The sequence below is a fragment of the Sipha flava genome, unplaced genomic scaffold (assembly GCF_003268045.1).
Source record: "Sipha flava isolate LNK unplaced genomic scaffold, YSA_version1 0_pilon_pilon, whole genome shotgun sequence".
In the NCBI taxonomy this organism is placed as follows: domain Eukaryota; kingdom Metazoa; phylum Arthropoda; class Insecta; order Hemiptera; family Aphididae; genus Sipha; species Sipha flava.
In genome coordinates, this window is record NW_020271713.1 from 6,233,495 (window position 1) to 6,258,637 (window position 25,143).

Consider the following 25,143-nt stretch of genomic DNA (forward strand, 5'->3'; position numbering starts at 1 on the left):
TAATAATAATAATAATAATAATAATAATAATAATAATAATAATAATAATAATAATAATAATAATAATAATAATGATAATAATGATAATAATACTAATCAACTAAAAATACATTGAAAATAACAGTTAATTTAATTGCCAAATATATAAAAAAAGACGTGTTTGAATCTAAATAGATATAAGTATATATTTGCTTAGAAATTGCCAAAAAATACGATCATATATTGTAATCTTATGACTAGAAAATATAAATATATACAATATTTTACAACTAATCACATTTGATTGTAATGATTTCTTTGTCGTGTTAATGTGCAGTTAAACATATGTATATATATATTTATTTATTTATATGTCAAATAAATCAGATGCATAAATGAGAATAATCTATGATAAAAAAATTATAAGATATATTATTTTCTGCTTTATTAAAAAATAATTTACAGGCTAGGCAACCACACATACGCTCTAAACTAATAATATAGTAAACACTAATGGTTTTTAATTTACACGTGAAAAACTATATTAAATATAGACGACGAATCTGTGCACATAAGGCCCAAATAGTTGGTTCCTATTTTTCTAAAATAAATTAGCAATTTTTTTTTTTATATTTCGGTATACATGTGTAAAAAAAAAAAATTGGTAAAAGTCATTTATTTTAAGCCACTAATAGATTACTATCGGTTTAGGGGGGAAATGAGATTGCCATGAGACATCTTGAAATCATGAAAAATCCTTGCCATTTTGAGATATTCAATAAAAATGTTAGTAAAAATGTCAAAAGACGGGACTGAAAAAAATTCAAATGAAATTGAAATCGTCAAGGTTCACAAAATGAAACAGATTTATTCATAAGAGAATTTTAAATAAAAATTATAATTTAACAGTCTCTAAACAACCAACTTAACCGAAATTGAATTATTTTATTTTAGTAATTTTGTTTAGTATTTGATATATACTTTTATTTCTAATATCATAAAAATAAATTAAAATGCTGATCTGATACTTTTATTTCGACACACCAGACACACAACATTTGACAAAAACTTAAAATAATAATTACTATAATATAAGGCCATTTATAATGTATATATATATATATCTAAAAAAAAAAAATACATCACAATTTAATCCAAGTTTGACATAAAGTCGATTGCACTAGCTAGTCTGACTAGATAAGTATGGAATATTAGGTTATAGATATCACTATCACAAAATTTATATATTAGAAATCTGGAAGCAAACATTGCGGTTTTTTTAGAAATTTCCATCTCATAATAAGTTTCATGAAAAAATATTATAATTATACTTAGGTAGTTAAAATATTTAAGCTCGTTATAATTATTTCAAATTGATGAATCATTCATTATAAGTCTATATAATATTACGTACTATCTACAATTATTACCGTTCAATTTTTTGTTAGGTGTTACAAAATGTTGTGACGGAATACAATAGGTGGGTACACATTGTGAAAACACCAAGTCGCGATAAAAATATATATTTTAAAAGAATTGCTTATATATTTATAATTGATAATATAATATATTATGTATATAGGTTTTTAATTTTCAGTAAATTGAGCGGTTTTTGACTAGATAATTTATTAGATTAGACAAATGTAAGTAATGGTTGGGCCTTAAGTTTACTGTAAAAATATGACTAAAAATTATGTGAAGAGATCATAGGTAAATTGATATATATATATATCAATAAAGTTGTTTTCAAAAAAATAATAAGATATAATGTTCTAAGCACATATTATTTACGTTTTTCATAAAATATTTAAAATATATATGAAATCGATATGAACAATTTTAAGAAAATGGTCAGCTCTAGATATCCGAGAAAAAAAATTATTTGATTTTTGGTAATCAAATAACAAATGTGTAAAAGTTAATTGATTTTTTTTTCTATAATTTCTGTTGGGTTTCATTTATTATTGTTTTGGAAGAAAGCATGACTGACCCTCATGGAACTAGTATATATATATACGCGTCATGTAAAAATGGGTGGTCACCGTTAAGTGTTTCAATGGAAAATCAATAGGGACAAGTTTGGGAATATGTTTTGTTGCCTTACCGTGTCAAGAGAATATTTGTAAGTGGAAAAACAACTATTAATCTTTATAATAAAAATTACCAGAAAACAAATCACATTTTTCAATATTGTACTCTAACATTATGGAATAAATATGTCTACACATTTATCCTAATTAATTATTGGTCACAAAACTTCAGACTGGTGGTTACCCATATGTGTCCCTGTTTGCATGCTGACAACCATGTCGTCTTGGTGGTGATTCGATGACGCCATTGCTTTTGGGTCTTCGTCCTTCCACTTATCCATCGATCGTCTCCTGGCGTTCATGAAGAAATTGCCCACCGTGGTCGGCTCAAGCCCCAACTGCCTAGCTATAGTCACCTGCATTTCTTTAGACGGCCTTTTCGTTTCCTGATAAATGACATACAAAGAATACAATTTTTTTTTATACTGTGTGACCAGAATTTACCATGGCTTATATTAAACGAGATTTGAAAAATAACTTTTATTATTTTAAATACCTTGAAAATAGCTTGTAAAGTTCGCCGTTGGAGATCGGTAAATACTAAACGTGGTTTTTTTGGCGCAGTCGAATGTTCGGAAACAATTGGTTGACTTTCTTCTTTTCGCTTACAAGGAGCTAAAACAAAACATACTAACTATAAATATCAATGGAATTGTTTTTTAAGTATAAATAAATGCATTTAATGCAGTTGTGATCGGTTTAATAATTATTTTACGATTTTATTTTTACATATATTTATATAAAACGAAAACCAATTATTACAGATAGGGAAATTTCGAAATAAACTGAGCATTATTAAAATAGTTTTTATTTATTGAAATTTAAGATATTTCAATAAGGTAAGACGATATTTTATTTTATATTACTTACAGGAATAGACATTTCACATTTGATCTTTGATCTTTGTATAAGTCTAAAAATTGTTTTTCTAGAGAAAATAATATACTTGGAAATAGGTATGTATTATGTTTTTAAAGTTTTTCATTTAATCGGGAAAAGTGATAAATTATAAAATAAAAAAATACCTGTTAGTAATAAATAAATATAAAACGGAATAATCTGTTAAAATTATATTAATACTTTGCTATGTAAATTTTCTAGTTACGTAAATATTAATCAGACATTTCACTTAAGTTTCAATACTTTATTTATCCATCTAATAAAATTATTATTTATTATCTATTAAATACATACATATGATCAAATGTATTAACAATATACGGCATAATATGGTTTATATATGGCATAATATGGCAATGGAAAATTAAAGTAGGTATTGTATGTTTTAATATTAACATATAGTTATAAATATGAATTATAATTAACATTTCTTATAGCTAAATATACCTGTATATTAGTAAAAATAAATAGGATTATTTTGTTATGAACTTGTGATGTTTGCAGTTAATTTGTAAAACTAATCATTGTATTGTAAATGCATTAATATTCGTGGTTGACGTGATGATGTATAACTCTATAGTGTCTATAGTCACTATTACTAGAGAGAATGGATGACAGAATTTGGTACAATCGTACCATATTTATATATTGTTAGATGCTTTTCAATAAAAGTTACTAAAAAATTAAAAAAAAATAAAATACTGATCTTACCATTACAAAATTTATTTTATTTTATCTATTGACACATTAGAGAATAACTAGCGTTATGTTTCTAATTCGTATACATATTATGACGACGATTAAATAATTCATATTATAATGAGCAGAGTCAACGAGGAAAGAGAAAAATCATAAACATAAAATCGATACTTAGTCTACCATTGTATAAACACATAAATGGGATATTAGATGTAGATACATTTATTTTATTATTTCATTATTTTTTTTATACGGGTACATAGTAGTGATCAAAAATAAATACAAGTAATTATAAGTATTTTGCTAAAAGATATCAACAGTCCTAATAGCCGTTTGCCTTGATGAAATGAATCACAAATCGTTATTTTCTTTACGAGAAAAAAATATTTCCAAAATGTTTACCTAGCGTAAAGATTATACTTTATTCGTGAACCTTTAGAGATTTTATTACAACCTTTATTTTAAAATGACTAAACTAAAGTGCAAGCTAAAAGTGTATACTATAACTGAAATTAATTTTTATTTTTTAACAAATAATATGTTATAACATTAATAAAATAAAGTTTTGGGGGTTTTATAAAAGTTGTCAGCGAAAGATATGCTAACATTTATAGTAAGTGAATGGATAATACTTTATGAACATTTCATTGTGTCTAAATATATTATCATATTAAATATCATATTAAACTATGTACAGTAAATTATATTTTTTTATTAAATATAATTGGTTTAATTAATTTTAAAAAACTCACCATTTCGTTGTGGAATTTGAGCTACTGAAAAAAAAACATTTTACTTATTAATTTACATTCATACTGATTATGTATTCATTTCAATTAAATAATTAATTGGTATTATAAATTATATTTTAATCTTGATACATATTTTACGCAGGTTTGATTAGTTAAATAAACTGTTAAGGATATGTAACTTATTCCATTAATATAAATTTATTAATTTGACCAGTTAACATTTGTTTTATAGGTAGTATTTAAGATAAATTATGTGACATTATTATCTAGGAATAATGTATTCGTTAGCCTTTCCCGTAGCCTACATCATAAACAATTAGTAATTTGAGATAATAACATATTACTACTGAATAAAATTACCATTATTTTTAAATATTTTTTTAATGAAATATATTTTTTATCATAAAAAAGACATTTTTTAACATATAAAAATATTTTTGATCCTTCTAATTTATTTTTGGGTTAATGTTAGTGTAACTTCCTGTAACATTTCTTAATACTCTAATATAATAATTTTAGCGATTTTTATCTTGAGTAAAAAAAATAATTCTTGTTTTTTTTTTAAATATTCAATTCTCATAAAACATGAACACAGTTTTTAAACATTATAAAAATAATATTGTAAAATATATGATAATTGGTGTTTAAAAATGTGTTTCATGTGAATATCACACATAAAAGAATTTAAATTTAAATACATTAATTCTGATTTGGATAATTATCTAACAATTGTATTTTTGTGAAGTATAAAGCTTAAAAAATGAATCGTTATTGACTGGCTCTGAATATTATAAAGTACAATACAAAGTTTAAAATAATAATAATCTTTTCGTGTAAGTTTATTGACTAGAGTTTGATATTATTACTAAGTTGAGTTGGACATTATTTGTAATATATTTACGTTGTATAATTGTTATAGATGATTGCGTATTCGCAATTTGTTTCAATAATTTATTTGATACTACAGTTTTTCATGACTACAAGTGTTTTAATTCAATTTTTATGATACAAAGTTCTCCCGAATAAATCACATTAAAAAGTTTTGAGTGTACAACAAAGTTCTAGGGCCCGAGTACCATTTAGAATTTAAGCCAAGCTACATCAGGATGTAAATCAGTATTAGTGTTAGTTATTTAGCGAGTAAATGTTTAAATCATGCACATGTTGTATCAAAAAGCACATATAAAATAAATTATATGCCAACAGTAAATAATATTGAATATATTATTATTATTTTATTCTATGTAGTAGTGTTGAAAAAGTTTTAAATATTTTATGCGCAATCACATTTATCATATCGGTTCATTGAATTTTTCTTTGATAAAAAATTACTATCATAAAAAACAATATTTGTGATTCGACATATTTACCAAAATGTTTTATACATTAAAAACAAACGGTTTTATTTTACATAAAAAAACATTTTTAGATCAAATGATCGCCATTGGTTTTCAGAATCGTACTACATTGTTAGTAATTTTAACCATTTATTATTTTTAAACCAATTGCATAATATAATTATCCTACCACCCTCGTGCGTGTTTGTTTTTGTTGAAATGAACGAGTAGCGTGCATGGTAAAATATACGTCTCGGATATTAATCAAACATGTTTACATTGCCAGTTAAACGTTATTCGAATCCTCAGATTTACGGACGAAAAAAAAATAAAAAAATAAATACACACCGGGATGCACAACATTATTATAATTATGACCACCGGTATTATGACTGGCAAGGTATCGCATTAAAATATAATATTTCAACTAACCCATGTTGTTTATGTAATTCCCGACATTTGGTGCCGGACCGTTCTGTAGTCCATTTTCTGCCATTAACATTCCTGGAAAATAAATAAAACATTATATAGTTTATTAAATTGACGACATGAATTTTTTATATTAGTTTAGCTATGTCCTGCAGGTGCCATCATTACGTCATAAAAATACAAAACAAATATCAATGACTAAAGTTACCCGTTCAATCCTCGATAAAAGGAAATCCAATATAGGATTTTATTATTACAAAAGTATTACTGATATTCTGAGCTAATAACTGTCAGTGTGGAAATTATTTTTTAACTATAGATAACGGTCAAGATAGAACGCATTATGAAATTATTGATTAAAAAGTAGAATGTTTAGTTTTTACTCAGTCCAGTTAATTAAGTTTATCATAACTAAAGCACATCATCGCTCCGACATCATTATTTAATAAAAAATTGACGTATAATTTTTATGATTGTTGGCATGACGTTGATAATATTTGATTTCGTCTTAATCGGCGCAAACTGTTTTGATCACATTTTAGTGTTAGTCAATATTTTTGTACAAACAGTGTTAGCATCTTGAAACTTTTCCAGAAGTGCGAATAATCAACAGTTCAATATTTTTGACTTGTGATATTGTTTTGCACATTTTGGATTTGTTATGACGACATTATCGAGCATATTCAAGAAAACAATTTTAATTGTTCACCATCATACTTATTTAAATAAGTAAACTTTATATTAAAAGCTATGTACTAATATTTTAGGAATTAAATTTTTAATATTATTTTTATAAAGCATAGTAACTATACCGGTGGAAGAGGGGAGGGGGTTGAGAAACCGGGTGTTATTATTTTACTATGTGTACAAGCACATTGTTTTTATCATACGCATTATTACTTCAGGTTATGATATTATTTATAAATGTCTAAAGAAAAAAAATATCTAATGAATTATATTCTTAAATAGAGTGAAAATGTACGAAAATGTACAATTTACGGTGTAGTGAATTAATTTTATTATTAATTATTGTTATTATTATTAATTATTATTAATATTTTAAAATTATTGTTGATAATGTTAAACATTACAAAACACATTCTGAACATATCGTTGAAGTTGCATGATTTTTTTTCAACCTTAGATAAAATACTTTTGTTTATTTAAGATTTGGTGTTCTAAGTCGGTGAAACCAAAATGTTATATAATAAATCACAATAGTGGATGAAATTCAATAAGAACATACCAGCTGCAGTATATTTGAGTAAAATCCTGCAGAGCGACACGAATGTATATTTTTTACGCATAATATTTATTTAAAAACATTTTATTAATTACATTATCAATTTTAACTTTTATCATTACAATTAACAAGACGAGAAAATAACAATTATTACTAAATTTATAATTTTCCATTCTACTTCTTTATACGACAATTCGATCTGTCTCTATTAATAATAATAATAATAAGTATTTTTTGTCTTTTTTCAAGTTTGGAGTGAATCGCATTTTCAACTCAGCCGAATCGATAACATGAGTTATTTATTGTTTAATAAAACATTGATCGCAGGGTTGAATAGATAAGAACATTGAAGTTGTCACCCACGTTTTTCGGATTACGAGAAAATGAGAACGAATAGGTTATAAATCCGGCGAAATGTACGTTTACGATGTATATGATATGACTTCGAACGCCGCTCATCCATGTTCATACTCTCCGGGGACAACTGGAAATCAAATGTGCCGATACGGTGTGTTTAGGTATACATATTTACACGAAATGTATCTTTGAATTGATAATAAAAAATGTTCGAAAATATGCTGACAAACAGCGGCAAATAAAAATGGAATTTTACAAAGCATGAACAACCGGTGAATACATTACAATGAATTTCAACAATAATTAATTATTTAATTAGACTTTTGGTGTACGTATAAGTCTGATAAATTGACGAAAAAACGCATTGAAGTTACAGAGTTTTTGTTTATTAACCAAACTAACTCAAGTCTATCTTTTTCGTATTTCTCATTATATATTTATTAATGTTTTATATAAAATACCTAACTCATGGATAGTGCCGCAACTACCGGGTGTGCAAGGTGTGTATTGCATAACGGCCTCCAAACCGTTATAGGCCCCACACGATGTATTATTATAGACATTTTAATTGAAGTAAATTGATAAATGTAAAAAACAGACTTATCATATTATTAAATATTTATAATTAAATAACATACCCAAATACTAACTAGTTGCCAATGACCAAATGAAATACCATTGATTATAAATACTATTATATTACTAAAGTATTTATAATCCTATGGTAATATTAATTCTTAGAACAGAAATAGCAGAAAATAATACAGGTCTAAATTAATGCAGGTCATTAAATATTAAAAATCCACTAGACTACCTTCCACAATATAAACACCGGTAAACATATTTTATTTATAGTAGGTAAAAACTTTTTTGAAAAAATATTTAGGCCCCAAATTCAGATTTGCATACCAGCCCCATTATGTGTAGTTGCGGCACTGCTTATGAAATATATTACGTGTTTGATAAAATATACTTTAAGAGATCGAAACGTATGCAAAATATATTTAACATCGTACTACCGTGTTCGAAAGCGTTTGTTTTTACTTTCAAAACCATGTTTATTTTGGAGAAAAAAATGAAGTTCAATCGTTTACCAAAAGATAATCGATTCGACCGTTGTCGCGGCAATAGGGATATACAGACGTACCGCCAAAGAGATATAGTCTACATTTAGTGCTGGTACGCGTAGTATAAATAATAAACGATTGTTTTGAACATATCCAACGGAGTGCGACAGAAAACGTACCTGTACGCCGAACACTTGAGATTCACCTCTGTAGATCCCTTGGAAACGATGTGAATTCGGAACAATACACGTCCATATTTCCGTAGCCCAGCCGATCCAGCTGTCCGAAGACACACATCGTTTTTATAAAATACATAAACTGAGGTCGGCGAGCCAATTCATTTAATAATAATAAAATATCAGAAGTGGACATGTTTTGTAGTCGTATTATTACAAGTTAAATCAAGAATTGCGAGTTATTTGCTACAATAGCGAGGTTCGATAATGTCGTATTATTTATTCGAACATGTAACAGTAGTAGATTAGTCGGGGCATAATGTTATACTGCCGACTAAATACTACGTAAATGTAAACTTGTTTTATTTTATTTTTGTATCGTAGATTGTCTGTAAATGCCAGTGCTTATTCTTTAATAGCTTTTAATCATCTCTACTTTAAGGCATCTTTAAACCACGAAAGTGGTAGCTTCAGGTAAAATGTAGTTTAACTTTACTAGATAATATATTTATACATAATAATGACGATAGAAAATTTTATAATCGTTTATATTCATAAGACGATTTAAGCTTTAATAACTGTAGTATACACTTTTCTAAGTTTAGATAAAAATACGAAAACGATGAAAACGTAAAGAATTATGTGGAGAAAACCCTGCGGTTTTTATTGTAAAGTATACTACTACGAGGTGAAAGTATTCCTACGAGAAGAGTATTCCTCAGAGTTTCTAAATTTTCGGGGAAAGATTTTTTAAATTTTTTTTTATACCTACTAATTTCATCTACTTTAGAATTTTTCTAAAATCTATAATATATTTTTGAATAAGATAAAAACATATAATATTTTAAAAATAGATAAAAATGTCACTATAATATAACCGTATCTTTATGATAATAAAAATCATTAAAAGGTATACATTATTCAAAGACAAATGAATAATTACTAACAAAAAAGTAAATAAAAATGATCAATCAATGAAAGAATCTAAAATTAGTAATTTTACGGTTTTAAAAACAAATTAATTCTCATTTAAATTGTTCCATAATAAATGTATACTTAATCATTGAAAAGAATATTGTTTTTATTAATTTTATGTTATTATGCACAATATAATATTCACTGAGATAATTTAATTTATTTACAATTATTTTTTAAACTTAAATGTAGATTTATTTTATTAATAAAATTCATATATTTAAATGTTCTAAAAATAAACTATGTTTTTAAAAATAGTTCTATCATTACCTAAACTTAATAAATACATTAAATAATATATTAAGTACAAATAATTTTTATAATACTATGTATCAAGTATTTTGTTTAGTTATATAGAAAATAAACGTATAGTAAATATTTTACTTAAGGTGTGTATTTTTAATTTAGTGCCAACATGAATATATGATCTAATAATTCCAGTACACTAATTACGCGGAAGATAAACTTGTTTTACGTAATTTTATTCTTGCACGGTAGACTGAATAAGTAAATTGGGTTGTGATATAATTTTGAAAATAATAAACAAATATTGATTTGTAATTTTAAAATATAATATTAACCGTCAATAAGTAAAATATAAAAAGTTATTTTACTGCACATTGATTATCAATCGCATTACTGTACTCGTATATTATTTTTAAATTTAAAATAGCATTATTGAAAAATTATATTCTCAACAGGAAATTGTTTTTTGAAATAAGATTTGAGCTTTTGTATAGTTTGTACAAATTAATATATAAAAAGAAAAATCTAGGGCACCAATTTCCTATTCAATCAAGAATTTCTCAACACTAAAATATTTATGATTATTATAAATATTTCACGCAATAAATGACTGTCAGAATGTACTGCCGTCGGTGTTTATATAGATTTAGAGTACACTTAATATGATTGAATATTAATATAAATTATGTATATTTTAAACTAATAAAACCAAATAATTTTATGAGTTAATATTTATTTTAATATTATAAAGAAGGAAAAACTAACTTGAAGTCGTATCTTCACGATGATTAAAATGGACTGTTATGATTTTAAAATTTGGTGATATAATTTAATTTGTGCTTATTCAAAAATAATTTACCATACTACATAATCATGACGGAAGGATATTTAAAGCTATGTTGCAGATCGAGTTTAGGTTCAGAAAAGTTTGAGAGAAATTAGCAGTAATATTACAATAATAAATATGTGTAACATATTACTTTATTAAATTTTTGTGTTGAAAGAGCGAAAATATAATAACCAATACACTAAAACGCCTATTTTATTATTCATAGTACGCATAATTTTTCAAAAAATGCTGTTACTCCAATGATGGATGATGATGCATTTTTAATTTATTAGCTCATTTGAAATATTTGAAAAAGTTTCTAACCCGATTAATTTCCCGACTAATAAAATATTTATTTAATGTGTAAATTCTTTCAATGCATTTTTATATAATATAATATACTGGAAAATTATGTGCGTTGGTTTAAATTTATTAAAATATAAAACTTATATTTTATATTGAGTATTCAAATTAATCGTAGTTTATTAATTACACCTTTAAAGTGTCTGGTTTTTATTAAAAATTTACGAATATGTTTTTGTGAAAATTAATATATCATTCAAACTATTAATTAAAATTCGTTTATTTTATTTTTTATATTATTCATTCTGACGTATAATACAATGTTTAAATATTAATATTTAAATTATTCAAATAGCTTAATAACTATTGAAAATATCTACAGGCTCAAAAATATTTAATAATATTATTATTAATATTGTAATATATTTTGTAATCAAAATTATTTTATAATCACGTAGTAAGACATTGAAAATTGTATTTTTGTACCTTGGATTGTATTTTCTAACGTCACTTGAAAATGTCTTAATATTTAAATAATTTTTTAAAAGTCATTAAAATTTCAGAAATTCAAAGGTTTTCTACAAATAAAATTTATGTTATTTACTCCAATAGTTACCCAGAACTTATCTACAAAGTTTTATTCTGATGAAAATACATTCGAATTTGAAAACTGCCGAACGTTAAAAAATAAGTTTTTCATAATGTTATACATTATTGTAAAATCAATACTATAACAAACTACGACCACGGCGTGTTTGTTTCAGTTAGACCCGTCGCAACATTTTAAATATTTAAATGTGAATATTTTCATATCAAATTATTACCATATAAAAATAATCGATATTTTTCATAATAGTTTTAAATAATTTTTAATCCATTTATTTATTTAATTTATGAAGTTCTTAATGATGAATAATGAAGGCAATTACACTTTAAAGTATACTTTAAATTCATTCGATGCTTGTTTACACCGTTGTCAAACTTCCTAAACACGACCAACACGCATTATATATAAAAATATCACGTCGAATTTTTCCATAAATTAGTTTAAATGTGCTACGTGCATTTATTTTCAAAATGTACGTTTCAAACCGTTGAAATATCACCATTTGGTACAGAACTAATAAGGCAAATACTATTCATAATTGATAAATAGTAATTGATTGCAATTTGAGGGGTATCACTAGTACCTCGCCCGGAATTAGTATTTGTTGTATTCGGCCGAGATAAAAGTGCGGTGAGTATACACAAGAAGCCTTATCAATGCGAGCATGGAGCATGGTAACCGAGAGCGAATGCGCTTTGAATTATTTTTAGAATAAGCCATAGAGTAAACGATACTTGTTTCCGATATTTTAAATTTCGTAAACGGGGATCAACCCACGAACAATGAGCGAAGACTCGCAAGGTTCTCATCTGGTAATTCCGATAAAATAATAACAACAATCTGAAACGTAACAGTTTGAACAGACGATTGGTGGATAGAAACCTTTTTTTCATGATAACACAGTAGGAAATTTCATATATTATCAGATAATAGCTTAGGTTATTATAATACAGATACGTGGAAACGTTTAAGAATTTAACAATCCTTCTACTTGAATTATTTTGCGTTCTTCATATTGTACAGGTTTTTTTTATTTTACAAACATTTTTTTACGATGTGTCGTCGAAGTACAAATCCGAGAAATACAAATGTAGACACTACTTGTTTTAACTTTGAAATATATATATATATATATATTTAATTTGTTCGCTATGTTATTAACTAAGTGACGTTTTTATTACTTAAACACAAATTATTACACATTTTTAAAAAATTAGAATTAGATTTTATTATCAACTTGAAAAATATACGTAATCTAATACGTTTTTACAGTTTAATGTAAATAATTCAGAAGTCGACCTTAAATGAGTAGCTATCGATTTAAAATGAAGCTTGAATAATAAATTGTTCTTAAATATCATGGAACTAAATTAAATGCGGTATTTAGACCTATCGCCACTTCCAATGTTCTAATATTGGATAACAAAATTTAAAATTTGATATGTAATTCAATTACAACTGGTTAAAAAACCAAGAAACGAAGAATTATTTTATTTAACATTTTTATAATCTAACAGATAAATTTTACATTTTAATAGAATGCGTCGAATAGAAAAATTTGAGTTAGCCCTCAGTTGAATGTCTTGGTGGGTGTTAAAATAATTTAATTGAAAAATACATTTAAACGAGCCTAATATCATAAGCTCATTTTTCAAAAAAGTTTCAAAAATTAATATTCTAACTGTGTGGAATAAGCAGAGTAAGCATTTTATTGGAATCAATATTACTTGTTGGAAACTTCAATTGTTCACTTTACACTGAAATATTACAAGGCATTTTATAGCATCATACAAACAAGAACGTTTATTTGAACAATAACCAAAAATGTATTTTTTCATGCGAAAAAAATTAATTTATTATGCACTGATGTTGAAAACTTCATTCCATTCAAATGAATAATAATTACAGAATGAGAGGTTTTAATAATCTTTATTTTAAACAGTATTGGTTTGGACGTATGATTAATTGAAAACAAATTCAAATTTTCGATCGTCAAAAATTTAAAAATTTGGTATTAAAATACAATACTACCGCAGTAAAGATTAATTTAAAAATGGATGTTTGTAAGTAGGTGATAGTTATAAAAATGATTTAATTTTAAACAAAGTTACAACATATTTTAGTGAAGTATAAGAGTATTTAATTATTTCCATGACAGAATTGTCAAAACTATAAATACGTACGTTAAATAACTGACAAAATTTACAGTAAATACTATTGAAAATTAATTAAATAATTAAATGTATACCTCTATTTAATGTTTTAGAATTTATTACTATATCATAAATATTAAATTAGATTTTATAAATTGATATAAGTTATAAAATTCAATTTTATGGAAATATATGCATGCAAAAACTCTTGATCAATTTGATTTATACCAGTAATCGCTAGAAATTCTCAATTATAGATTCACATGGATGAATGTTCATGGTTAATATTAAAAAAACGTGTCATGATATTAACTTTTATTTAACAATAACAAATTTGCTTACTGAAATTGAACTTTTTGGTTTTAAAATGCGCGTGCCTTATACATTTTAAACGACCTACCTTTAAAAATCACAAGTTTTAATGTTATTCGAATCCAAAAATGAATATAAAAAGCCTTTTCGGCAGTATTACCTTCCTCCCCCTTTATATATTTTGTCGTTGGGTGTCATCATTCACCTCGCTCCCTTCTAAAAAGCGATGACGTCATTTTTTATAGTCCCTTTTCACAACTGAGGGGGTGATGCTCTTGATGTTCGAGCGTTTGTGGTGTTGCCAACGGCGACTTTGATAAAATAGACGCAGGTCACTGTCCTCGTACGCTTTTCTCTTTACTGAGAATTAGGTGTACGTACTCTAAACGCGCTAATATTTTATGATCAGTTTCTCTAAAAGCTGCCGGGACATTACTTTTGAGTTATAAAGACGAATTTCAACGAAATGTTCTGTGTAAGTTATTCTTGGAAAGGTAAACATGCTTGTTTGTAATGAATAATATGAACTTATTCAATGCAAATCCGATGTACTGGGTTTGAGCGTTTCAAGTTGGTATTAAAATTTTAAATGCAGAAAATTATGGGTTTTGAGAATCGGATGAATAAATAATCAGTTTTCCAAGATAATCTTACTGAAATACACTTGAAACATATACGAACATTTAATAGTTTTAAAATATAATCAAACGTAAACACATTTATAAAAAAGAAACTGTTACGGTTATCGATTTCTTACAACTTAAATAATTGAAAAGCATCCTATTAATTAATATATTTAACGAAGATAATCAAATTGTTAAACGGTTTTAGAGTAAATTAGGAGTGAATGAAACGCGTACGTAAGGCGTTATAAATACAAATGAAAAACGTATACATTCAATCTAATTACGAGTATAAGCCCAATGTCTGTTATCTTTAATAATTATGGAAATTACTTAAATCAGGACACCCTACATTTTAAAACAGCGTAAACCGAATATAATTATAAAAACATAAAAACGTTGATGGTATAAATTAGGTAATTAAGTATCGTAAATGTTCAAAACTAATGCCTATTTATTTTGATACAGAGTGAAATAAATTAAATACTACACACAAAAATTGAAACATTTACAGAATCATATTTTTATGAATATAAGCGACTTAATTATAAATATTTATACACCTCATCATAGTACACTGATCACTACATAGGTCTGGGTAAACCTTAAGACTGGTATTATATTTTACCAAGGTAGAAAAAAATATCTATATATCTCTCATAAATATTAGCTGTTGTATTATATTATAATATATTTGAAAACTGTTAGAAATCAACGTTATTTGTGAAAATAATATTATATTTCGTACTTTACACTTTTAATTTGTATTGACGACATTGACAGAAAAGTCATTCAAGTTTTTCGTATACTATTATAAATGTTCATGGTTAGTTATAAAATTATATTTCAATAAATAAAACAAAATATGACTTATTCTATTAAAATACATATTATTTTATTAAGTTTGACATTATTTCAGAGGTCTTTTTTTCTTCAATTTTTCGTTAGTATAAGAAAAATGAGTGAGCAAATCGAAAAATAATCCATTTATATAATACGCTTCGGGCATAGTACAATATTTATTTTAATACTAAAACAAACTTGTGTTATAGTCTTATAATCAGAAAAACTGTTCAGTAAGAAAAACTATCATTGTAAATTCAGTACATTTTTTGATTCAATTAAAATCTTTAAAAATACGGTTCATTTGTATACTATAGGGCTAATTAAATAATGTTTTTCTTTTTGAAAGTATTAGAAATACTGATTAAAGGATTGTGATGGTAATTTGTGTTATGAATATTATAATAATAATAGAGATACCTACGCATATTATGGTTGCAACTGTTACGGACTGTATAGTAAACACTGTCATTATCATTCCAATGTACCAAGTGATACAAAGGTATAATAAATTACATGGTATGTAAATTCTGTGAATAGACTAAAATTGTTTCAGAAGTTTGTTGTTGTTACAGAAGAAATAAGCTCTTCACTTTTTTTTTTTCGATTATAAAATGTTTTTGAATCGAAGTTTCATGTCTTGTTTTTTCAATGGTAAAAATGAAAAAAAAAAAACAATAAAAAAATAAAAAAATAATAATCGACCTTGTATCAGTTTCATATACATTTTCCAAATTTGTTTTAGTAGTTCTTATCACACTGCTATTTATTTGTTTTGCATATGACATCGGCTGTATCATATCGCACTACGTAAGAATAAAATATAGGCCATTTTTATAAAAAACAAAACCTTTGTCCATTATCTTCAGGGTTTTATTTTGCACTTAGTCCCTATGACTTAAACTGCTCTATGATTTAAATTCCAACACTAATTTATTATTTCTATTTAAATACTTATTATAAGTATACATAACAATTTACATTAACTATTTAGTAATCATATTTTATTCAGTTCATTGATTTTTATAGAGTATGTTTAAAACTAATAATAAACTATGTGTATGTATACTAGTGTGTATAGTTAAATACTATTTCTACAAATAAACATTAAAAATTATTGTTACTCACCTTCTAAATCTTGACCAAGGTTAGAAGAGGAATCATCTGAAATTTTAAAACTATAAGCTATTTTCTTTTCATTTAAACAAATTATATAAATAATAATATTATAAATATGAGATAAGCGATAGTGCGAATAAGATTTATAATAAATAAATGATAATCAAGCATTTACGTACAGCGGACATTGTTTTATAAACAAAGAACCATAAAATCAATCAGACGCTATTATGCACGAGCAATAAAATACATTTATATACATTTTAAATGTATTGTAGTAAATAATAGTTCATTTTAAAAATTCATTTTTGGTAATTATCTGAGAAATATTTTTAAGAAATCTAATTAGTAAATTATTTGTTAGCTATTCGATTAAAAACAAAAAATATAAATATTGTATACCTATTTTTTTGTTTCCGTGAAACATAATGCATCTTAATATTAAAATTAATATAAATAAAAAAATATGATTATTGGGTGGAAATTAAATTTAGTGAACGTTTTTTTTAAATTTAAAATGTTACTATATTACTAAACAATCATCGGTTATAAATGAACAAGATTTAACATTTATTTATTTTTTATGATGATTTAGATTTAATGCTATATTCATTAAGAATTTATAATTTTTTTATTAATTCATAAAATGACTTCAAAACTTAATTATAAATATGCGGTTATTTTTTTTAAAAGAAAAACAATAGCAATTAGAGCGTAAAAGTTTGAACATAGTTTAAAAAAATAATATTTACATAGTTATTATAATGAAGTTAGGTACTTCATTAATTTTAAACAATAAAATGTGTTGGTTTAATATAAAAAAAATAATATTCAATGTTAATAATGCGGCTAAACTGGTTTCAAATATTTCCACGACGTAAAATATTATTGTATACTATTATTGTCCTTATTTTAATTTAAAACTTTTTTTCGAGAATGAAATTGTGAAACTGTCACTTAAAATATATGATGTTGAAGTAAATCATAATATATACTTATATAATATGTTATATATTTATGTATGTTTTTTTTTTATATATAATGTAAAATATTGCGTTTTTTTTAAAACGCCAAACACTTTTAAACGTTCGGAGATGAGATAAAATATTCATAGTAAAAATACTATGATATAGGTTAGTGTTAGTGAATTATGAAAGTAAATTAACCATCGGATCGGACTATGTTTAAATTTCCATGATCCGAATAAGTTCATATTCAATAAATATTCTTAAATACAGCATAAACGTATGTAGATAAAACAAGCATCAACATGAAATGTTACTAATAAATAAACGCAATTCCAGACATGCGAACATATTTATGTGGATAAAACTATTGTACGAGTAATAAAATCTATTTCTAAGGATAAACTAATGAAACAATACATAATATGATAGAATTTTTTTGAATTAAAAAGACTAAACTATACATGACTACATTTTAAAAGTAGAACTGAATTTAGAAGTATAAAATAGACAATTTGGTGTAAAATGAAATTTTTTTTTTCCCTAATCGAGTATAAAACTTTTGAGTTATAAAATGTGTTGCTTTTTTTTTTTTTACACACAGCGTTTCAACGAATTATTTTTAGGACTTATTTATCTACTTTGTGATTAAAACTGTAATTTATTAATTATGCAAATGTCCCGGCACATTTAATAAAATTAAATTTCAAAAGTGAAAATGCGAAAAATAATGTTCCTAGGAATAACATTCGCTTTTCGTGAGCAGTACCTAATCGTTATCATAAATCATGAGTATTTGTATACAGTCGTATAAGCCACAATAAGTGCACACTCGATTCACCGAAGCAGTCATAGTTATTATGATAACGTACAAAAAGTGTGCCTGAATACGAATGTGACGGAAAATAATATTGAAATATTCGGTTATTGAACGTGAAATGTACGTCTATACATTAAAATATTAAGATAAATTCGAAACACTCATAATAATTTATGAGTCATAAATATTCAACGGTCGGGATAGGTTTTCAGTTTATCGAATTCGTTCAACAGTGATGTCCGGAATAAAATTTTTCTTTTTTCTTAATCTAGCGAAAACTCTAAAAAAAAATATCATCACATGATCGTAACAATAATAGTTAGGTCTCGGAAGTTGTTGCATTTGCAACTTTTTTTCTATTGTTCGGATTTATTGCTAAGTAGGTTATAAATTCGTTCCACGCAAATACGAATTTAATTTTAAAATTTTTTTGTGCCTTAAAACTGTATGAAATTTTTAGAATTTTTTCTATTTGAATGCAATTTTATCGATTTTCTTCGTTTACAATACAATTTTAGATACTTTTAAATATTATTCTCATGATTTTTTTTTTTTTTTTTTTTATGTAAGAAATAAAATAATGATGTAGTCTACGTCAGTTATTAATATATGTCAGAGAAACATAATAACAATAATAGTAAATGATAATTTATGGACATTATAATTTTTAATCCGAAACATTTTGTAAAAGAACTCACATTTGTAATATGATAGTCTTAATAAAAAAAAAAAAAAAAAAAAATACTCGTGCACTCCATTTTAAATAGTTATTATGGTGAATAAAAAGCGCGAATTCGGGTATTTTTACAGCAACAATGCAATTTTCACGGACAATTTTTCGTAATCTTTTACCGGATCAACGCTGTTCAGTGCAACATAACTTCCGAGCCGTCGAAACGATGTTATTACGCCGTCCGTCGACGTACGCGCTCAATTTTGTTCGCCGTGTACCACGTGCACGAAAACGGGTCGGAGAATCGCACGGATGATCGTTTTCGTCCGTGCACCAGCAATACACTGTTAAATAGGTGCACGCCGAAGAACAATACGTTGTTCCCGCACGGTGTCGGGATACGTGTGTCGTACGGGAGAATCTCGTTGCCGACCACGTTACCCGTACCGTTCCGAACCCAAGGACGGGATTACGCAACGTAAATATTGGCGGGTGGGGGGGGGGGGGGGGGGAAAGGGATACGGTATTGGTGTTAACACGCGGGCGCGCACGGTTCGCACCGGTCGACTTCACGTGACAATATCGCGCGGCGCGCAACATTTTCGTTTTTGTGTTCGCGGCGCGGCCCACCGCCGAACGCGTAGGCGCCCCCGGTGACTCCCTCCGTCGCGCGTCCGTCTCGTTCACCCCTCTTCCTGTTCGCGACGTAATCGGTACACCCTTTCCGCGCGCGCGCACCTGTCCCCGAACAACGTGCGGAAAAAATAAAAAAAAAAAAAATAAAATAAAAACCGCGATCGCGTAACGGATATACGGGAGGAAGTGCGTTCAAATCTCCTGCAGCACGTGAAACGGGTGCGTCGCGTGAGAGTTCCGGCGTTTCGATGCACGTACTACACCATGACGTCTTATCTCTTTAGGCTTGGTGTGCACGGTGAATCGATCACGTCAACCCCCGGCCCCAACGGTGTTCCTGCTTACGTACACGCGTATACAAATATTATTTATTCGCCTAACGTTTAATCGATACGTGCACAAGGTGTTAAAAGTTTTACGCGACCGAGTAATTTCTGCGTGGAAACGTTAAAATTAAAATAAAAAAAAAAAAAAAAATGCCCGAAGTGAAACCGATTATGAATCTAATTAATCGGACACGTGCAACGTGTACATTGTAACTAAAAAAAAAAAAAAAATAAAAAAAAAAAATAAATATTAATTGCATCAATGAAAGTTCAAACGAGAACTCAAATGTATTCTTAGTGTTTTTATGAAACGCGGTTGATGTATATATAGACTTGTACGTAAACCATCACGTTAAAATATATATGTAGTACGTGTGTGGTGACATCCGACTGGTTTGAAGCAAATTTATGTGTTACGTTCACTTAACATACAATACACGACGACGTATCGATATGGAAATCATTGTGAAATATTGAAAAAAAAATATCTTTGTGTTCGCCACCGATATACAGGTACACAGCTGAACAACGATGTGTAACACGTCCGCCAGTTTTTTTCTGCCGTTTAAAATTTGATGTGCAGGTTAAAAATTTTAAAACGTTTTGTAAACAGAGAAATTAACTATCGAATGCGGGCGAACTCGTACGACAAAGTATTGTAATAACTGAACGACAAAGCACAAAGTATTGTGTAGGACGTGTATGAATTATAAATATCATATATTTATGCGAATTTTTTTTCCGAAAATATACGATAAACGAAATTGTATTAAATTGAACGGTTGACGGTAGTGTTCGAAATCGTAAGAAACTGACCACCAGGTGTGTCGGGAGCAGAAAGTGTTTGCGAATTAGGGACGAGAGGATTTTATGGCGTACAAACTCCCGAAGTTCTTCGTGAAAACCGATCGAAATTTTTAGTGATTTTAAATGAAAATTTGTAAAAATTACATCCCTCAAACTAATCAGCTAAAACTTCTGAGCAGTTCTCCAACAGAACACTCGAACGGTGATAAACCACGACGATTGGTTTGTGCAGAGAAACGCTTATACATACGACTAGAGCTGACAAGTGTACTAAAATGTATTACGGTCGATCAGATTAGTTAAATCCTAACTTAACTATAGAAAACGAAACGCAGGGTACCAAGAGGGCCCGGGATGATTTTATGGTGATTTTTGGGATTTTAGGGCTATTTTGCATCAACATAAATCTGATTCGGGTGCAATCGGTTCGCATGCAAAGCGAGTGAAACATTCATAATATTATTACACAACAATATATTTAACAGGTAAGACCTATGCAAAAGGCGTGGAAAAAAAGCGAGTTAGGCGGCGAAAAGTGTGAGCGGGAAGAACACCGACCACACAAAAGTCACAGAAGGACTCAAGGCTGCCGAGGTGGCAAGGATAGAACGCTTGACACACACAAACACAAGCACATCACACTTATACACGCGGCGTTACAAGAATAATAATAAATCGATAACCACGTGTTGTATACGAGTGATGCGCGGTGGCGGTGTTTGCACTTAAAAAGTGACCAAAATCATTGGGCACAAAGTATGCATAGCGCTTGATATTTAAATGCAAGCGTAACGATGTACGTTTATGTAGAATCGATGTGTAAAAAAAAGTGTTGTAACGCGTATAAGGAGAAAAGCGCAGGCTACGAGCGCGGTCATGTGCATGTACCTGCCAAGCGGAGGGCCGACATTCTTTGGAACTCGGGTTCCTGGAGCCATTTCCACATCCTGCGGAACGTCTCCCGGCCGGATTTCAGTTTGGACCACGGTTTGGGGTTGCGCAGCAGGTCGGACAGCGTGCCCTGCGACCGGCATAGCACGCGCTGCGCGAATATCGCTTGCGGGATGCTGTAACGCTTCAGCTCCGCGCTGATCCTCTGCGCCAGCTCCTTGGTGTTGATCTCCTCCATGTCGGAACCGCTGCCATTGGAGCCGATCGTCGACGTGTTCTGCACCAGCACCGTGGTGGTGATGGACTGCGTCGTCTTGATGAGGGTGGTGTGCTGCTGCTGATGCTGCTGTTGGTGGTGCATCATCTGAATCCTCTGTGAGTGATCGGGCGGCGAAGGCGAAGAGGTGGTGACCACCACCTCCTGGGGTTGAATGATCGGGTGTATGACCAGAGACGGTGAGTGGCGAGGGGAAACGACGACGCCGCCACCAATACGGCCTCCGCCGGGGTGCGGCGTGATCGTGGTCAGCCCGTTGACGTTGGTCAGCGTGGTGGTGCCACCGTAGCTGGACATGGGTGGTGAATGCAGCGAGCCAGAGTTTTGGCTGAGATCGGGGCTGTGCACCACGGTCACGGCTCCGGAACCCGCGCGGCCGCCCGCGTTTCCACCGATCTGCGTGTACGGCGAATCGTAGCAGCTGTTCGGCGACGACATGCTTTTCTGCGGCGAGTTGAGGCCTCCGCCGCCGGGTCCACCGCCGCCACCGTTTTGGCTGTACGACGCGCTCTGCGGCGATATCGGCGAGCCCTGCTGCGGCGGCATGTGGTGCATGTTCGTGGGCGAATAGTGGTTGGGCGAGTGCATGCCCATCTTGTCGTACGTGTACGGGCTGTTGACCACCATGCCCATGCCACCGATGTTGTTCTGCATGACCGTGAACGAGCCGGACACGTTATTGGAGTGTCCGTACACGAACTTGTCGGACATGGTGGATATCGGCGGCAGGGGTTGCAGCGGCGTGAGCGTGGCGTACGACGAGTTCGGGCTGTAGCCGGGCGGTGACATCCGGCCGTTGACCGAGGTAAGCGTCTGGTAAGTAGGCTCGGATTGCTGCTGCTGCTGCTGCTGCTGTTGATGGTGGTGCAGCTGAAGAACACTGTTGTTATTGTTGTTGCTATTGCTGTTGTTATTGTTGTTGTTGGCACCTCCACGGTGATAATCTTGCGATTCGATCATGCCGGCCACGCTGACGGTGTGTCTGACGTTGAGCCTGGACGACCGGTTGGCCCGTTCGTCGTCCGGGTGGTGCACGATCACCGTGATGGTGCTCTCGGGCGGTTTGACGTCTTCTACGATGACGCTGCTACCACCACTGGCACCAACACCACCACCACCACCACCACCACCACCTCTGACCACGACGGTGCCACCTACGCCGCGACGGCTACCACCGCCATTACTCTCGATCGGTGAGCGATCCGTGTTCTGGTTATGTTGGTGATGGTGCTGCTGCTGCTGCTGCTGCTGCTGCTGCTGATGCTGCTGCTGCTGCTGTTGGTGCTGATGGTGTTGTTGTTGTTGTTGTTGTTGGTGTTGGTGATTGTGCAAGTTGTGATGGTGGGACGTTTGGTGGTGTTGGTTGTGTGACGGCACGTGCCCACCACCGCGGTCGTGGTGCTGGTCGTCGTCGTCGTCCAACTCGTCGTCCAACTCGTCGTCCAGCTCGTCGTCCAGATCGTCGTCCAGATCGTCGTCCTCCGACTCGTCGCGATCGTCGTTGTCGTTGTGGACGGGCCGCGGACAACGTGCATGGCACACGATCCTGCTGGCCGGCTGCGAACGTGGCACTCGCGTGATGCACAGTTCGCGTGTCGGTGGCGGTTCGGCGACGGGACACGCGGACGACCGACCGGCGTCGACGTGCGCCCGCACGTCTTGCGGTGAATCGATTGTCTCGACCACCACTTCGTTGAGCGGCGACTCCGGCGCCATGTTGTGAATGTTTTCCATTCGGCGGTCAGCCGTGGTCGCGCGGTACTTGGTCGTGGTCACACTCTAATCGGCTGCGCGGCGGTGACGGAACGACAGTGACGGAAACAACATCGGTGACGGCGACGGTGACGGCGACCGCGACACTGGTGCGGTAACGGCAACAACAACAACAACAACGACGGCAGCGTCAGCGGCGGCGGCGGCGGCGGCGGCGGCGGCGGCGTGGTCGGATAGCATTTCGCGCGCGCTGTTGTGCCCTGCGCGGGGGCAGCGACGTCGGCGGCGTGCGCGCGCCTTACCGTTACGGTCGTGTGTCGGTCGCGCGCCCGCTACGACAGTGCCAATGGTGCCGGTGCTACTGATGGTGCTGCTGGTGCCGGTGTCGGTACTGATGTCGCCGTTTTACCCGTTACTGGAAATCCATCGGCGAAATTCATCAAGACCGATCGATGCGAGCGCAAAAACCGCCGTCCGACAACAATCAACGTTTCCTCCGCGGTACTGACGGTACGGTTCGGGCGCCGCGACTGGCCGACGTTGGTGGTTGTGGCGTCGTCGTCGTTGTCGTCCGCGGAGGCGGGCACATGTCTCGTATCCTCCACCCCTCCGTAGACGGCGTCCTCGTGGTAGTCGGTCGTCCGCGTACGCTTCAACTCCGTACGAGTCGTCGTCGGAATGCTTGCGCCGAAGGGATAAGATAGGAAAATAAAAAAAAAAAACACGGAACGTACGATATTTCGTACTGAAAAAGTATGAAAAGCAAATAAACCTAAAGGGATCGATACGAGAAAATAAACGAGAAACCCGAAACACGTATACACGTGCGGAGTTATCGAGCGCGGTTCGACCGTGACACTGACGCGAGCGTCGCTCCGACCGTTCGTACCGATTCGGATCGATCGATGGATTATTACACCGAAATGTTTTTACGATTGCCGCACTGTTTACATTGTACGAAACGAATCGCACGCGATCTTGATTCCACTCGGCGTG

General features: G+C 31.1%; 1 protein-coding gene across 2 annotated transcripts; it reads right to left on the reverse strand.

Annotated features, from left to right (window-relative positions):
• Positions 1–1,875: 1,875 nt before the first annotated feature.
• Positions 1,876–24,840, reverse strand: LOC112688986 (one cut domain family member 2). 2 transcript variants are annotated; one of them, XM_025563595.1, is made up of 6 exons: positions 22,155–24,840; positions 17,049–17,084; positions 6,190–6,261; positions 4,421–4,441; positions 2,566–2,684; positions 1,876–2,455 (listed from the first exon to the last, which is right to left on the reverse strand). In XM_025563595.1, exons 1-6 carry the CDS (start codon positions 24,166–24,168, stop codon positions 2,228–2,230), a joined length of 2,490 nt encoding a protein of 829 aa, XP_025419380.1. In that variant the 5' UTR covers positions 24,169–24,840; the 3' UTR covers positions 1,876–2,227. The 2 variants fall into 2 exon arrangements, with proteins under 2 accessions (XP_025419380.1, XP_025418629.1); XM_025562844.1 differs by having other exon boundaries at positions 4,421–4,444.
• Between the last annotated feature and the right edge of the window lie 303 nt (positions 24,841–25,143).

Excerpts from the sequence above, each read along its gene's own strand:
- LOC112688986 (XM_025562844.1), bottom strand. The coding sequence starts at position 24,168 with ATGGAAAACATTCACAACATGGCGCCGGAGTCGCCGCTCAACGAAGTG. Across the intron at positions 6,262-17,048 it reads CCTTGGTCAAGATTTAGAAG|GAATGTTAATGGCAGAAAAT; the intron begins GTGAGTAACAAT and ends TTTATTTTCCAG. Across the intron at positions 2,685-4,420 it reads TCAAATTCCACAACGAAATG|CTCCTTGTAAGCGAAAAGAA; the intron begins GTGAGTTTTTTA and ends GTTTTGTTTTAG.